The sequence below is a fragment of the Zingiber officinale genome, chromosome 1B (genome assembly GCF_018446385.1).
Source record: "Zingiber officinale cultivar Zhangliang chromosome 1B, Zo_v1.1, whole genome shotgun sequence".
In the NCBI taxonomy this organism is placed as follows: Eukaryota; Viridiplantae; Streptophyta; class Magnoliopsida; order Zingiberales; family Zingiberaceae; genus Zingiber; species Zingiber officinale.
The window spans coordinates 126,517,306-126,534,239 of record NC_055986.1 but is presented as its reverse complement, the minus strand read 5'-3'; the positions used below and the strand labels follow the sequence as shown (position 1 = coordinate 126,534,239).

Sequence of the window (16,934 nt, the reverse complement as noted above, 5' to 3'; positions counted from 1 at the left end):
ACTGGCTGCTTTGGATGTTAGCCGAAGGAAAATCTGCATACAACTCTGAAACATCTAAAAGCCTGGAAGAGTTTTTGATCTCCCTCTTAGGACCATAAATGGATCGAACATTCATGAATAATATTTGGTTTGGTAAAATTTATTTATATTTGTTCAATACAGATCAATTAAATAAATAAGTTTCAATAACTCATTAAACTAAACAAACAATCTTGAACATATGTTCAGTTTATTAATGTTCATAAATAACGTTTATAAAATATATGTTTAATTTGTTAATGTTCATAAATAACGTTTGTAAACGACGTTTGTAAATCATATTCATTAATAAAACTTTTATCAATATGCTAAATAAAAATTTAAAAAAATAAATTTGAATTTACTAAACTTAAGCTCATAAAAATTAAATCATATAAATTTGAAACTTAATTCATTTTAAATTCGGCTCGAGTCACGGAGCTAACTTATGATACAGTTTTTTATCGAACCCAATAGATAAGTTTCAAAAATACCCAAATTATATATTATAGTTTCAAAATTACTAAATCACGTACCCACTTCTCATTATTTTACCCTCGTCCTCAAATCAATTCAACTAAAAAAAATCAATCGATTAATTTTTTTTTTAGTCGAATCAATTTCTTTCTGTGAATTTGAAAAAAATCCATCAGTTAGTTTCAACCAAAATCGGCTGATGGACCTAGATATTTTGAAATGATGTGAAACTAATTCTTAGGTGTTCATCTAGTTCTCCTTATTGTAAAAATGCTATCAAACATCAATTTGACTAAATATATTGAGAGCAGTGATTTTGTAAACACGAATGTATTCGTGTTCAAAAAATAACTGCTCTCAATATATTGTGTCAAATTGATGTTTGAGGGCATATATATAATCATAAGAATTAGAAAAACTTATAGGATTTTGCTTCACTTCATTCCGAACTCTCTAGGTCCATCAGTCGATTTTGGCCTAATGAACTATATTAATTTTATTTAGGTTTATTCGGTCATAGTTTCAAAAAAAAACATTACTCTCAATATATTGCTTCAAATTGATATTTGATAGTATTTTACAATTAAAAGAACTAGATAAACATATAAGAACTGATTTCATATTATTTCAAGGTCTCTATGTCCATCAACCGGTTTCGACTAAAATCGGTTGATGGACCTAGAGATCTCAGAATGATATGAAACCAATTCCTATGTATTATTCTAGTTCTTTTGATTATTAAAATGCTATCAAATATCAATTTGACCCAATATACTGAGAGCAATGATTTTTTGAACACGAATGTGTCTGGAAATTAAATTCAAAAAATCACTGCTCTCAATATATTGGGTCAAATTGATATTTGATAGTATTTTAATAATTAGGAGAACTAGAAGAATATATAGGAACTGATTTCATATTATTTCGAAATTTCTATGTCCATTAGCCAGTTTGAGCATAAATTAACTGACGAATTTTTTCAAACACATAGAATGAAATCAATTCGACTTGAAAAAATATAAGTCGATTAATTTTTTTCTAGTCGAATTAATTTAAGAATAAGGGTAAAATAGAAAGTGGATGTATGATTTAGTAATTTTGAAACTATGATAGATATTTTGAAAACTTATTTCGGTAAAAAGCTGCTTATGCTAACTTATCAAACTAAGTTTAACAAACAAAAGCACCGCTTGTTTATAGCCCTACTCCCTCCCTACTTTTCTACTTGCAATACATCACGATTCTAGTTTACTCCTCCTCCTCCTCCTCCTTCTCATCCTCGGCGATCTCAATTCGCCGTTCCCTTTAGTCGCGGTACTGTAAACGGCGATGCTGAGGGAAGAGACAGCGTTCTGAAGGTTGGAAACATCAGTAACTCAATTGTCATGAAAGATTAGTGTTTGCATTTTAAAAATGATTGGAAGTTTTCCTACGCGGTGGTATTAAGTCAATTTTGGTTCCTTTTTTCAATCTGATTTTTTTTCCCCCCATGTATCCATTGCCCCCTTTTTGCCTTTTTCGGTTCATTGCTTGGATAACTGATGAGTTTCTTATGGAATGGTGGTGAAGTGTCAAGACAACCGGAAACTTACATTGATCTCTTCGGGTATCAACGCCTGGAGGTGAAGGCATGGCACAGATTAATTGGGCGGCGGAAAGATGTAAGTTTTGTAAATTCTGCTTCTTCTCTTGGTTATATTATTCGCTGGTTTTTTTTTTCTAAAAAAAATTCGGAAATCATTGGTTTATTGCCATTTGTAATGTCACACCAATTGATCTCTACACGCTTCTTGTTATCTGTCTGGACTCGACAAAAACTACCCTTACAAAGATCAGATGAGAAGTCCAGAAAAAGGACCCTTTTCCCTATTGATGGTCTACAACTGCAAGCTTGTTTGAATTTGGGGCTTCAAAGTTGATTTTGTCTATGCAAATATGTTATATTGATGTGATGTCATCATCTCTATTAAATTGATAATAACAGAATTTGTATAGAGATAAATTTTGTTTATATAGAATGATACAAAGTTGTGGAAAAGACAGACTTCCCCTAAGAATTTTTTTCCTCGAGTGTCTTCAATTGGATGAATACTCTATCAGATGTTGAATATTATATTTCAAGGGAAAGAATTTAAATAAGCATGTAATATTATTGTGTAACTAGAAATTTATCATATGCTTGCATTTTGTAGTAATTCAAAGAATCAAAATTGGCAATAGAAATTGTATTTGGAGGAAAGCAAGCACATTCTTTTGAATGTAATTTCACTTCTGCAAAAAATTTCATTTGTCTGCATTTGTTATTTGTAGACATCACTATAGGCAACTCAAAATGGCTACATTGATGTTATTCAGGTTGATAGTTTTTTAGACATGGGATCCATTTTAAATGCTGCTCATGGTTTGGTCATACAAGTTGCTCTAGCAATTCAACTTAAATCTTAGTGTATTTACTAACAAATTTCATTATGTTCTAGTGGATGTTTTGAAAATTATTTTATACTGCTTGTTATTTGTCTACATAATTTTTTATTGTTCTCTGTCTAAATAAGATTTTAAATTTAAATTACTAATATTTCTGAATTCATATTCACTATCAATATCTGCCACAAAACTTCAGATGGTTAACATGCATTTGACATTAACTAGTAAAAACGGTGTAATATTTTATTGTTTTCATTTATTTATTTATATTTTATAATTGATTTTTTTTTTAATAATAGATAAATTTTCTTAATGAATACTATTTTGGTGATGCTTCAGACACCTACTTATCACTAGATAGTCATTATGTGAATTTGGCATAAAGATTGTGGATAGATAAGAGATATTGAACCTTATAGCTCATACAGTTGGATCCTACTATTTTTGGTTGACTAATAAATTTTATGGAAGAAACTGTACCTATTTAATGAAATCCCAGCTCTTCACAATCACTAGGAAAATTGTTATATTATCAAATAACCATTTTAGGCTTTACTCGCCTAATAAATAATAGACAAGGAAATAACCATATGAAAACTGAAAAGAGAGTCGAAAATTATAATGCAAACAATCTCTCAATCACTAAAAAATTGCAAAATAATCATATACTTGGTCATATTTTCGGTCAGGTTTTAAATCTTTTTTTCTTCGGGATATAACTGAACAAACATGTTGAATTATGGACGGCATAAGAGATGCACTTGTCCTTTCAGAGCTTAGCTCTATTTCACGGTTCTATAGATATTTTTCAGAATATGTTGAATGAGGTGGAGGACCAGTATGTCATTATTCAATTAATTAACGATATAACACCTTGATGCTTGTCCTGATTCCCATTTCTCAGAATTTTCTCTCTTCTTCTTTCACATCTTTCTCTTCCTTTTGCTTTCTTTTATCCTGTTATAGGCAATTGTTTTTCCCTCTAATATTTAAATGTCCTTTAGTAACAATGAAGAGTCAAATTTAACTTATTTTCCTTCCTATAATGTTAAATCAAAATATAGCTAAAAGTTTCTTTTTTTTTGTTGAATATTATCATTTGCTAAGATGATTTTAAATACCCTACAAGAGTTCAATTTAAGTAACTAAGGTAAAACAAATAGTTTATTTATTGGATCACTGACTTAGGTTTGAACTTCTAGAGTTAGTCAAACAATCTCTGAGTTTTCCTTGGCATCTCATGCCACCTTGATGGATCTTGACCAAGTTTAAACAATCAAGCTGCACTTTATCTGACCTTGATAGTTCTTAAGAAATTCCTCATCCTTTCTGATTGGTACTAGTTTGATGATCTGATTTTCACTGGGTTAATTTGGTATCCTGAATTTTTCCAGATTCATTGCTAATATTCTGAATCATCTTATTCTCTTCATCGTGCTACATGATAATACTCCGCCACCAAAGTTCTGTAGATAACAACCGATTGTTGCTTTAATATTTTGTGTGTTTTCTTTCTTGTCTTCTTTGGAGTAATCTAGGAGATAAGGTTAGATTTATGGATTGCCGTTGATCATTCAAACCCCACATCCTAATTTTTCATGTTCAAATGTATGATATGCTATTCTGCATTTTGGTTGACGTGGGTTTTGAATATCCAGATTCTGAAGTTGTGCATCTCCAACCATGTATGAATTTCTCTGCAGGCTTGAGATGTAACTTATTGACATGTATTTATTGAAAGATTCAATTTTGTCTAATTCGCAGCAATTGATGCTCCTGGTGGTTTTCTTTTCAAGTGGTGGTCAGTGTTTTGGGATATCTTCATAGCAAGAACTAATGAAAAGCATTCTCAAGTTGCTGTAGCGTACATTGAGCCATTGAGGTAACATTCATGGCGGAAGTTATATTCCTAGATTTTTAGGATTCAACGTATCAAACTCCAAGATAATGAGCTCTATAAAAAAAAACTTTTGTTATCTATTTTGCTTAACAGTCATAGCGAGCAAAAGCAAAGGAAGAGCATCAAAGACAGATACACATGCACTGCAACATAGAGGTGTCAACCATCCTACTGTCAATGGGACTATGAATTCTACAAACACAAATGGCATTTTAGGGCCACCTACTGCTAGTCTATTGGCTGCTAAACTGTACGAGGAGCGAATGAAGCAACCACAACCTGTCAATAGTGAAATATCCTCACAACTTATTGATGCTAATAGTGTTGCACTTCTCAAATCAGCAACCAGCCACCCAGGGTAGTTTTTAGTATCTGAAGTAACCTGACAAATCTAGTGTTTTTAATCTGGCAGGCAATTTATCCAAAGCAACCAAATCAATGGATCTTCTGCTACACAGCTTGTTCAAGGGCAAAATCAACAGACATCAGTACCATAAGTTCCTTGCATAATATTATTCATTTGATGTTTTCTCTTGTATATGTACTTCCTTCTATGAGCTTATCTGTAACTATTCCAGGATGCATCATGGGTGTAGCGCAGCCACAACAATCTTTGAATATGGAGCCCTCTTCATTGTATAGCCATGGAATAATGCAAGCAAAATCTGGACTAAGTGGTATTGGTAAGTAATTCCTAAATGAAACAGAAAAATCATATCCATGTAATAGGATGAAAATTTGGCATTTTTGAGTGACTGGTTGTTGGATAATCGGTCGGAGATTTTATGGAATTAGCTGAATTGAAATTATGCCAAATCAAATTCAATTTATCTATCGAGATGACCTGAGCATAATCTTAGGTTGCCAGCGGGACTAGTTTCTGGCAAGTGCTAAGTGCAGAGTGGCTAAGTGCAGAGCGGCATAGTGCAGAGCAGCCGAGCGGCCGAGCTACTGAGTGAATAGCGGTCGAGCTGCTGAGTGAATAGCCGCCGAGTGCAGAGCGACTAAGTGCAAAGTGGCTGAGTGGCTGTGCAACTGAGTGTGGAGAGGCCGAGCGGTTGAGTGCAAAGCTTTCAAGCGGCCGAGTGAAGAGCGGCCGAGTGCAGAGTGGCCGAGTGGCTGAGTGCAAAGTGGCCGAGTGCAGAGCGGCTAAGTGCAGAGCAGCTGATGATTCCGAGATCTGCAATGGACGCAATTTCCTTGAAACAGATTCGCTTCACCTCTGACTGTGCTTTGAGATTTTCTCAGGTCGTTTGTTTCCTATGATACAATGATTAATCGTTATACACACTAAGCACTAGTGGTCACAGCGAACTGAGAGGTACCTGACTACTATCACGAGTACACCATTGAGCAAGAGATGCATGACAGAGAAGAGCGAGGGGGAATGTAGGTAGAGAGTTTTAATTTTTTTTCTTTTTTAATTTATGTGTTCGCCTTTTGCCACATCAGATCAATGAACAACGTTTAATGGTCGATTAATGATTATTACTCGCTGAACTTTGAAATGCCAACGTTTCACTCAACCGTTTACATATTTTGCATTATTTTTTAATTTAATGCATCCGTTATATACTTAAATAAGTAGCAAAATGATTTATGTGGCAAAATATTGGTTCATCCGCTTGGACAAGTTTTTGTCCCGACTGGTCCAGTCCGGCATTCGACGCGTGCAGATTGTGCTCGTACACGAATCAACTTGGTTCAGTGCAATTCGGGCCCTGGATTTGTACCCCTTGTGCACCTACGCGTAAGAGAGAGTCTCTCACCATACATTTATTCATATCACCAATACATGCGAATTAATATAAATCAACCAATATACCTTAAAACTCCCCATGTGGCCCGCTCTGCACTCAATCGCTCGGTTGCTCAGTCGCTCGTTTGCACTCATCCGCTCGGCAGCTCCCGCTCGGTCGCTCTGCACTCGGCCGCTTTGCACTTGGCAACTCTGCAATCTACACTCAATACTTGACAGAAATCAGTCCTCATTGGCAATCTGAGATTATTTGCTAAAGTCATCTTGACAGCTAAGTTAAATTTTATTTGGTGTAATTTTAATTTGACTAATTCTCCAAAATTTCCGACGGATTGTCTAACATTAAGTTCACTCGGGCCACACGTTCAAGCTTTCATGAAGGTCAGTCTCTTATGATCAAGCTTTCTCACTTCTATCGCAACGTGTCTGTATTTTCTGTTTATTCTTATTTGTCTTTATGATAAAATAAAAATTTTTAACGTACGATATTTATCCCCTCTCTATCGCATCTTTCAATCCTTCAAATATTTCACGGTGATCTAATTTTCATTTTCTGCAAATGCAAGTACCTCATTGCAATCAGTGTCTTTGATCTTTGGTTTGTTAGGAAAGGTTAAATTATTTTCTAATGCCATATGGTTCTAGGTTGCTAATCCGCCAGCATGTAATACAGTATTCTGCAGTTTGTAGTTCCTAATGTCAACATAAACAATGTGCGTTCTTGGTGGACAATCCTTGTGACGATTTAACATATTTGTAATTGAATCCATCAATACTCACATTCATGATCAGAAAAATACTAATTTTCATAATTTGCGGTTATTTCTTCTAAGTGAACATGTTCATCTCAAATCCTCACCTTTATCCTTCATGAGCTGCCTAGGAGAGTGATGTCTACCCAGCAGGTTTTGTTACCTCAATCGTAATGTTGATTGTATGTTTGATTTCAAGAGATTCGAGTTGTTGCATTTATGGCAACTTTGATGTAGATGTTTATAGTCTGTACCTGTTGCATTCATTGTTGATACATCAAGAGAATAACCGGGACATACAACTTCTCTTTGTGATGCACTAAACTTTGTGCACATCTATAAGGACTAGCTTTCCTTGGCGTAGTTTTGCGAGGAAAAAAAATTCTGATGGATTTTTCAGTATTTTAATTTGCAATTAGACAGTAGACATTGGATAAATTACTTGGAGATTATGCAAACCACATTTTCTGTGGACTGATCATGGAATATAAACTAAGTGAAATTATTTGGTTCCTTGAATCTACTTGAACAAGATAATCGATTTTATGTGAGCAAAGTCATTGGCTTTATGTATACAATAATGTACTGGGCATATTCAAGGAGATTCTTTAAATAAATCTCCCTTGTTTCTATATACAAGGTTTATAAGCAACTAATGCCTATCAAGTCTAGTGTATTTAAGCTTTCCCAAGAAACGCTGTAGGCTGTATCGCTAACTAGAAAAGGTATGCAGTGAATTATACATCCTCTGTTATTTCTTGTTGAAGTTTATAGTATTATTTGCTGTTCTAGTTTTTCTGTTATGTCAATATTGCACTCAAGTTACAGATTATTGAGAATCTTCTTGTGTCTTACACTCTTCGAGAAAGTTTAAAATAATCTCCCACCTATGCTGTATCTGACAGGTTGTCCTATGAAACATGGAATCCCTGCAAACTATGAGCAGTTCCCAGAGCACACTCATATCGTTACAGACAACTGTGCGACAATGGAGTGCAACTGAAGTATGTTCTTTACAATTTATCATCTTTTTATATTATGAGCTAGCAGTTCTATTTAAGAATTCTTTCACTGAAGAACAGTAGTAATTTCTTTATTAGTTTAAATTGTTTTGTTTAAAGAACTAACCCAAAAGGGTGAAGCAAGACTCAGTTTGGACTTTGGATGGTAGTCATACCAATTGTTAGTTCTTCAAAATGATGAGTCAGTATTATGTTATGATGAGCTCTAATAATAATTCCAATTATACCATAATTTAGTTAGTTTTTTTTTTTTGCAATTCATTAGTACTATCTGAATCTCTTAAATGCTTGTTATTATATTACTTAGAGTTCTAAAGATCTTCCTCTATTCCTTGCACCTTCAACACCACTTTGATTGATTCAATCTTGAAAGTATAGATTATATGTCATTGTCAACAATGTCGATTGTTAATACTATTTCAAAATTCAAACCTCATTCTGTCATTTTATCACCCACTGAAAGCTACACCTAATTATCCCGTATAGTAGTATTTTTTGAGTTTTAAAATAAGTATCAAACGTTTTATAATTAATTTTTGCTGATTTTCTTTCTTTTCATTTTTGTAGTCAGTTAATTGTTTACATGCCTTCACTGGGCACAATTCTCAGATAACTTCCCTTGATTTTCATCCAAAAGAAACAGATATATTTTGTTCTTGTGATGATAATGGTGAGATTCAGTACTAGAATACCAGTCAGTATGCATGTACTTGAGTTGGCAAAAGATGATTGTGTTCGCTCCTAGTGCTCCCGTCAATTTATGTCAACACAGAGGAGGTAACTTACAGATGACTACTAGTCCTTGAAATACTGTCTGGCACATGAGGAAAGCATTTACTTCGATTATGCCGAGATTCAAATCTCATACCTCAAATTGATAACACTTTATGCGCTGACCATTAGACCGTTCGGAGGGGACAATAGTCATGTACTTGAGTTTCTGAGGTTAGTTTACATCTGCCTTCAAGATTTCTTTGATAGTGAGTAGTCACAGAGGTTATTTCTAAGTTATCTTACTGGCGATCCAGGGTGGTAGTATACAAATGAGATTTCAACCTAGAAGCAGACAATTCCTAGCTGCAGCTGCAGAGAACATGATATCTATTTTTGATGTCCAGACCCATAAAAATATACGGGGATTACAGGTAATCTTGTTGATAACTAATGATTATTTTCTTTTATTATATGTTAAAATCTCTTTAATAACTCTAGGGTCGTAAGCCAGCAATATGTACAATCTATCTGCTGGGATCAAAATGGCCAAACTCTTGCATATGTTAGTCAGGATTTGGTTAAAATATGGTCTACACGCACATGGGATTGCATCAGTGAACTAAGTTCCTATGGTAATCAATTCCATTCATGCATCTTCCATCCAAGATACCCACAATCTCGGTTATTGGAGGTTATCAGGTAAGCCCCTGTGCGCTTAGAATACACTTGCTGTCTAGTGTATTCTGTGGTATAGAGGCAGGAAACTAAGCATCACTTTCCTGTATCTTAGTAGTTAGACTTTCTTCCATGTTCTGATCAACGGTAAATCTATGTGCGTTTACAGTCAACATTGACTAATCACCAAGATGATCTCTGGAACTCAGCTTCAGAAAAGAGAACTTTTCAATGTCGAATACTTACCTTGCATAAGAAAGTCATTGTACATGCTTTCTGGTTGCAGAGAATCATGAGAACTATAATCTTAGACCAAACTGAGCCCACTAAAGACTCAGACCGTTGGGGATCCTCTTATAATTTTGTAGACTCCGACTGTGCATATACACTCAGTTATGAAATACATGCATCTATTAGCTGTCTTGATGGGTACATGAGAATTAAGTAAACTAATTAGCTTAATTGGATATTAATCCATACCTTGCTGATTTGAGTTAATGGTTCCAATTTATGCAGTCACTGGAGCTATGGAATAGGATTGAGAACCAAACCATGACTTCCGATTGCAGCTTTGGCGCAGTCGAGCTCGACCGGGATGATGGTCTCGGCTAGCCATGACAAATCTGATAATTATGGAAATAGCACCAAATCCTAATTTCATGACACTTCCAAGGCTGTGTGGAGGAAAACAGAAGTGGCCAGTGGATGAACGCGATTCTTGCTACATCTTCCGCGATTTAATTTGCAATATAACAAGATTGTATGGGAAATTCACCATGCTGTTGGTGGGTTCCAAGCAAGGTCATATACTGTAGTAGTACATCTAGATCAAATTAGATAGATCCTAAAAGTCAGTAGTCACCTAAATGATTGATCGGGTATTTTATGTTTCTCCTTTTCTCAGCCAATAGCTTCACAGATGTATATAATTAACTCAGACTTAGTGCATCTTTTGATACGGTGTGTATATGAGGAACTGATAATACCAGGAAGGTTAAGAGGATGTGTCCGTTAATAGTCAAGGAGAGGTGGCGGTTTAGCTTCTTCGCTTTACCCTCCATATAATTTCTCATCAAACACAGACAAGTCGAGTCTTCAGGGCTGAGTCCCGGACAGAGATTTTAACTAGTTTCAGACCGCTTACCTACTGTTCAACTTATCCAAACTTAGGGAACTCAGTCTTTACGCATGGCCCTGGCACCTATGCCAGGCAATCCCCGGCCGGCTATGCTCCGGTTGGATCATGCAGGCTTAGTTCTTAGTCACAGTCTCAGATGATTCCCGTCCAGTTTTGCACAGCTCATTCTCTTCAGTTTGATCCGACGTAATCCCTTGATAGCCCCTAGAAGGCTGCACATGGGCCAGGGCATCAAGGCTCAGTCCTTGCACCGCATTTGGGTATTCATCTCGAGTTGTCTACGGTTAAACCTCGTGACAATAGTGTCAAAGAATCATAACCTCCCGTTATAACTGCCGTAAGTCAGGGAATATTCTAGTGTTTTGCCACATACTAAGCAGGGAACCTTCCTTCTACCAATGGGAGACTGCCGGACATCCTCCCTCACCCGACACGCCTTGACACCCGACATTCTCTAACAGCGTGCAGGCTCTAAAGGCATGCAAAGTCGTATATAGGGGGGGGGGGGGGGGGGGGGGGGCTGTCGTCTCAAGCAAGGGGAGGTCGTCCCACTCACCAATGTCACTAACGCTCCCCTCCTTTTCCCGTCGCCATCTCCACTTAGGAAGTTTCTCCCGACGCCAATAGCTAGGACGCACAGGAGGGTCGCCGCCACCATGGTGGTAGGCTCGTCGCCGCCCATGCCGCCTCCAACGTCGCCCCCTGCAGTCGTCGTCCCTCACAGCGGTCGGCTCCCCTCTTCCTTCTCCATCCCGATAACACCGATGTCGCCTCTCTTCTCTCCCATGATATGTCGTTGCCTCACGCCAAGGAAGACCGCCTCACTCTCGTGAACGCCGGCTTCGACGCTGTTCGCCGTCGATGCCTACTCTCCTCTCTTCCTCTCTCTCCGGCGGTCGTCGCTGCATCCAACGGCTACCATCTCATCTAGCCACCAAGACATACCTCATCGTCGTCTCCCGTCACGTAGGCAGCAACTCCCGTTTCCCTCATGCATGCCACCGACTCCCCTTTGTCAACGCCCCACGACGCACTCCGATGCTGAGGGTGTCGCTGTTGCCCACCACAGCCATGGCCTTCGCACCATAATCATTGCCACCTCCACGCCATGGCTGGCAGTCGCCATCTTTGAGAATCATACGCTTATCGGATGTAGATTCCTCGTCGCCGTATGCTTATGGTGGGGGTGTCGTGATCGCGTTCCGACCTTCAGGCCTACATGTTGTTATCTCAAACCTTAGTGTTGTTATTGTATCCCGACCTGCGTGTCGATCTCATTTCCCGGCTTATGCACCAATGTCCTATCTTGGCCTGCACGTCGATGTCTTATCTCGACTTACGTGTATGTGTCATATCTTAGTCTGTGTGCCGATGTCATATCCCGGTCTACGTGTTGTTACTAGATCTTGACTTGCATGTCGTCTTCCGGATCCAAGTCGCACTCAACTAGGTGCTATCATATCTAACTCTTCATCCGGCTAAAGTCATCTCCAGGTCGCACTCAGCTCAGTCCATTCGAATTTAAACCGATTGCTCATCCTATTGATGCACTTTAAATTTGGCCGTGGTAGTTACATACCTAACAAACACACTTGTTCAATCCATGCCATTCGAACTCGCTGCTGTGTATATTTTATCCAACACATCCCATTCCCAGCTCTCCTTCACACAGAATGTTGCCTACTTGTGTACCTATAAATCTGAACAATCTCCTATCTTTGGTCGGCTGTCTCCAAAGGACCCTGCACACTTAATGGAGGAACATCCAATGAATCTATTGGTTCAAGGCACTGCATGCTTGACAACAAACACTCACATGCAAATAGATCGTACTGCACACTCTAGTACCTTGATAGCATACATGAAATAGTTAGCAGTACTTTCATAATTCATCCTCATTACTGCTTGCCATGCATATTATTGAATACCAAGTCAAATCATAGATAAGTTCCCTTATCCGATCAATAAGGTACCCAAAAAAAAAAATCTATTTACGATATTGAAGGGACGGTTGAGGATTTGTTTATTAACAAGAAAAAAAACGTTTAGATTAACGTCGAGAAAACAATGTAAAAAGAGATAGAGAAAACAGTGTCGAGGTAAAGTGAAGTGCTCGGCACCATCTCTGTCAGTTGGCGAGCTAGACAAGGAGAGGAAGATAAAGGATGAAGGAAAGCAGAAAATTAACCAGCATACGGCACCATCATCCTTTGCTTGTTCCCTCTCCATGTGACCTACATGGTCCCAACCTTGGCTCCTTTTTAACCTCCCTGTCCACGATGCATGGACCAGAAAGCGGAGACCACTCCAGCAATGCTTCGTTCTTTTCCGAAGACACACACTTGATGCCTCAACATGGCTTGCCCCTAAGCTTTCTTCTCCTGACTTCCAAACAGAATTTGTCTTCTTTCTTTCTTTCTTTCGTTTCTTTTTTATTAAAAAAGATCATTGTAATTAGCAATTGGTTGTTGCTTCGTGGAGCTGTTTGCCTCAATATGCTTCTCCTATTAATAGATCGGTCATCTTAATAAAGAAGATTGGTATTCAATTTGATAAGAATTTATTTAATATGTTAAATAAAAAGTAAAATAAAATAAATAAATTTGAATTATCAAGTTCAATAACTAATCAAATAAGTAAAAGTTTCAAACAATCAAACAACCTTAAATTAAGAGCTTGATAAGATTTAAGCGAACCAAGCTCAAACCAAACTCAAGCCAAGTTTACTAAGTTCAAGTTCATAAAAAATAAACTAAATCAAGCTTGAACAATTATTTCAAAGACTTGATTCATTTTAAGCTCAATTCAACTTGATTTGATTATCTTATAAAAAAAAAACTTGAATATCCAAAGATGGACTTGGCTTGTCTTGTTTATAGCCCTGGCCATTGATACGACGGGACCATAAGGGTCATGTGGCACAATACAAGTCAAAAGTTAAATTGATCTAGAAGTCAAGTCAAATCGAGCTTGAGTTAAGTCGGCCACTTCTAGAAGAGCTCAAATTGAGTCACATCCGAGTTTGGTCGGTCTCAATTTTGAACTCCGATGCAACTCGGTAATTATTAAAGGGTCGATCACGGAGAAATGCCTCTCTCAGTAGAAAGAAAAGATGTGTCCTTTAGAAATTAGTCTTTCCTTCCCGCTCTATTTCCTCCCCTCTCTGTCTAAAGGTAACAGATAGCAACATCAAGACAAGTCTTCACATTATTACTCTTTACTTCATTAATGTTCATTCTCCTATTGTTTTCTTTCATCATTTTTTTTTTGAATTTCGATTTGAGCATAGGAGAGGGCCTTGGCCACCCTTGTAACATCTTTCTCGAGTCTCTCCGGTCCTCTTAGTTGAAGATTCCGGGGGTACTAGGCCTTTGGAGAGCCGACCTGCCTAAAGAGAAGCCCGACTTGCAGGAAGTCCGACTGAAGGAAGCCGATCTCATAGATATCTGGGACTGGGATCACCCATAATCCATATCTTTATCATTAATTAAGTCTGAAATTAATCCAGCTTGCAACCCTTCCTTAATGAAGAACTCCTCCATTGAGCACTATGAAGGGAAATTATCGCTGAGAATGAGTAGTAGATAAGATTGGTGACAGACGGCCATTAATAATCTGCACTTTTATATATATACACACACACGCACAGAGTGAAATCAGGTTGGTTTTTGTTTAGATCGGGGCTTAACAGACAGTACTGGTCCGTATGGATATGCGTGGTCAGTGCAAGTCTGAAGCAGGTGGGAGGATGCATCATCCAACAGCTTCAATAGATTCATATTCCGTTGGATGAATCTCTGAATTTATTTGCACAATTTTACAGCGAATGGCTTAATCAAACTCTAACTTCCAACTTTCATCATTAACAAATGTTGGAATTCGTTTGCAAAATCTGTCATATTAATGTATGAATATAATTATTGAACCCCTTTTCAGGCGTGGAATGATAAAATCTATGTATATCGTTCCTAAATCCCAATCTTAATATATCCAAAAAAAAAAGGAACAGGCGTCGTCTTGGATCCGAGAAATCTGTTATCGTGGAACCCTCCATCACATGCCTCGTCCCTGTATGGATTTGATGCGAAAGTCAACAAGAAATACAAAGGAAAAAAATAAATTAAAAAAGAGTGCTCAAAATTATTGTTAATTGGAACTCACAATCGACTTTTTGCAGTGAAGAATGGCGTCGTTAACGGAGATATCAGCATTGCTGCCACGGCACAAGTCCGCGCTCGACATCGCATTGCTCGACCTCGGGGAACTCCTCGCCGAGTCCTTGCTGGTGCTCGCGGACTTGAAGGAAGAAGAGGAGGAGGAGGAGGAGGAGAAAGAAGAAGTGAAAGAGGAGGAGGAAGAAGAAGCGACCAGCATCAAATCCTTCACCATCTTGTACAACGGCGTCAGGAAGCAGAAATACTTGCGCGCCGTCTTCTTCGCCGACGACGAGCTCTTCGCCGGACCCGGCGTGCTACTCCCCGCGCAGATCCGCCTCGGCGAGTCGAATCGGTCCGAGTTGACGGACTGAGACTCGGTGAGGCGACGAGCGGAAGGGGTAACGGCGCCGGCGAACGGCCGCTGGCGGTCGAGGAGCGGGAGGAGGTGTCCGCCGGAGAAGATTTGGTCGGCGTGGACTTGGTCGGAGCACTGAGGCGGCGGGAGGCTGAAGTCGAAGTCGAAGCCGTCGTTCGACGTCGACCAACGCATGGAGAAGAAGCCATCGGGATCGATCTCGATGAAGGAGCCGGCGCCGTCGTCATGCGATCGTCGGCTATCGCCGACGACGACGGCTGCCGCGGCCGCAGCCGAGGAGGAGGACTTGACGTCGATGAGCCATGCGTAGGAGAAGCTGTCGTTTGGCTGGAGGAGCTGGTGGGAGGCCTCCATGGCGATGGGAATTAAAGGAGATGGGCAGGGAGAGCCCGTAGATATAGAGTCACCACATGGTTATGTGAATCCAACTCTTCTTTTACCCGTTCGTCAATCGTCATCGATCGCTCGTCGAATGGATGGCCTGCGGATGATCGATGGCCTTCCACGTTTGGTTTAATTTAGGAAATATGAAAATGCATTTATTATGTAGACCTTAAAAGCATTTTGTGATTAAAAGAAAATGTTGGACGGCATTCGAGGACAAAGAGGAGAGAGACGATGTTTGTGGAATGTGCTTCCTGCTGCCCGTAGTCGTATGCAATTTGATGTCTGCACTGTAGCTGTTGGCTCCCCCAGCGGTCGGCAACCGAGTGCAACATGACGTGACATCTCCACAGCCCTGCCTGCCTGGTGCACCCGATAAGCCACAGTAGACCCGACCCAGGCCGGGTCTGGGCCCGTAACTGGGTCAACGGGTCGGTTACCGTTGACCCAGTTCGTCAGGTCGAACCGGAACCAGTCCGGCAAATCCGTTGGTGCAAAATCGACGGACCGCCGATTAACCACCGGTTCAACATTTGTTTTTTTTTTACCGGCTTGAACCGGTGGATCATAGCCGTTGGAAAAGGGGGGTTTGAGTATTTTTTTCAACGGTTAGGATCATTTGATTATTTTTTGATCAATGACTATGATTTAGTATCCGTTACTATCAAAACTCTATAAATAGAGAGTGTATTTCATCATTTTCACACACATCTTATCTACTCTTAATCTCAATTTCGTATTCTCTACACGCTTTCGTTTCCAATTTTCAATTACAATGGAAGGAGGTCACGGAGGTACGTCATCTCGAGCTCAGAAGGGAAAGGAAATAATAAATCCACGGGAGGAGGACCCCAACATTCAATCCACCGATGATGAGATCGAGCATCTTCCGAATCCGACACCCGAAACACAAGGAAGTACCGATGTAATTACTTCTAAGGTTCGGGAACTTCCTCCTCTAAAGTCTTCTATTTTCACTAAACATTTTGAGAATGTCACTCTTCCGTCGGGAGAAATGCGTGCAAAATATAAACACTGCAATGGTATACACAAATTCCAAGTCGGCGGTGGCTATGGGTCGTTGAAACGACATGTAGAAACGAAGCACCCGACGGAATTTGGACTCGACCGTTCTCAA

The 16,934-nt window shown here is 38.9% G+C and overlaps 1 protein-coding gene and 1 long non-coding RNA gene across 6 annotated transcripts; one reads left to right on the top strand and one right to left on the bottom strand.

Annotated features, from left to right (window-relative positions):
- Positions 1 to 1,658: 1,658 nt before the first annotated feature.
- Positions 1,659 to 10,708, top strand: LOC121977833. Of its 5 annotated transcripts, none has more exons than XR_006111049.1 (10): positions 1,659 to 1,853; positions 2,065 to 2,156; positions 4,684 to 4,801; positions 4,913 to 5,307; positions 5,398 to 5,502; positions 8,236 to 8,334; positions 8,920 to 9,297; positions 9,381 to 9,497; positions 9,565 to 9,765; positions 10,258 to 10,708. It is a non-coding gene; the product is annotated as an uncharacterized LOC121977833 (long non-coding RNA). The 5 variants fall into 5 exon arrangements; XR_006111054.1 differs by lacking the exon at positions 10,258 to 10,708 and adding an exon at positions 9,911 to 9,925; XR_006111059.1 differs by lacking the exon at positions 9,565 to 9,765 and having other exon boundaries at positions 8,990 to 9,297.
- Positions 10,709 to 14,664: 3,956 nt separating this feature from the next.
- On the bottom strand, positions 14,665 to 15,780 carry LOC121996877 (probable membrane-associated kinase regulator 6). Its single transcript, XM_042551066.1, has 2 exons — positions 15,041 to 15,780; positions 14,665 to 14,947 (listed from the first exon to the last, which is right to left on the bottom strand). The coding sequence occupies exons 1-2, from the start codon at positions 15,764 to 15,766 to the stop codon at positions 14,933 to 14,935; spliced, it is 741 nt and encodes a 246-aa protein (XP_042407000.1). The 5' UTR covers positions 15,767 to 15,780; the 3' UTR covers positions 14,665 to 14,932.
- Positions 15,781 to 16,934: the final 1,154 nt, after the last annotated feature.

Bases quoted from the DNA above. Each gene is read 5' to 3' on its own strand.
- LOC121996877 (XM_042551066.1), bottom strand. From the start codon at position 15,766: ATGGAGGCCTCCCACCAGCTCCTCCAGCCAAACGACAGCTTCTCCTAC.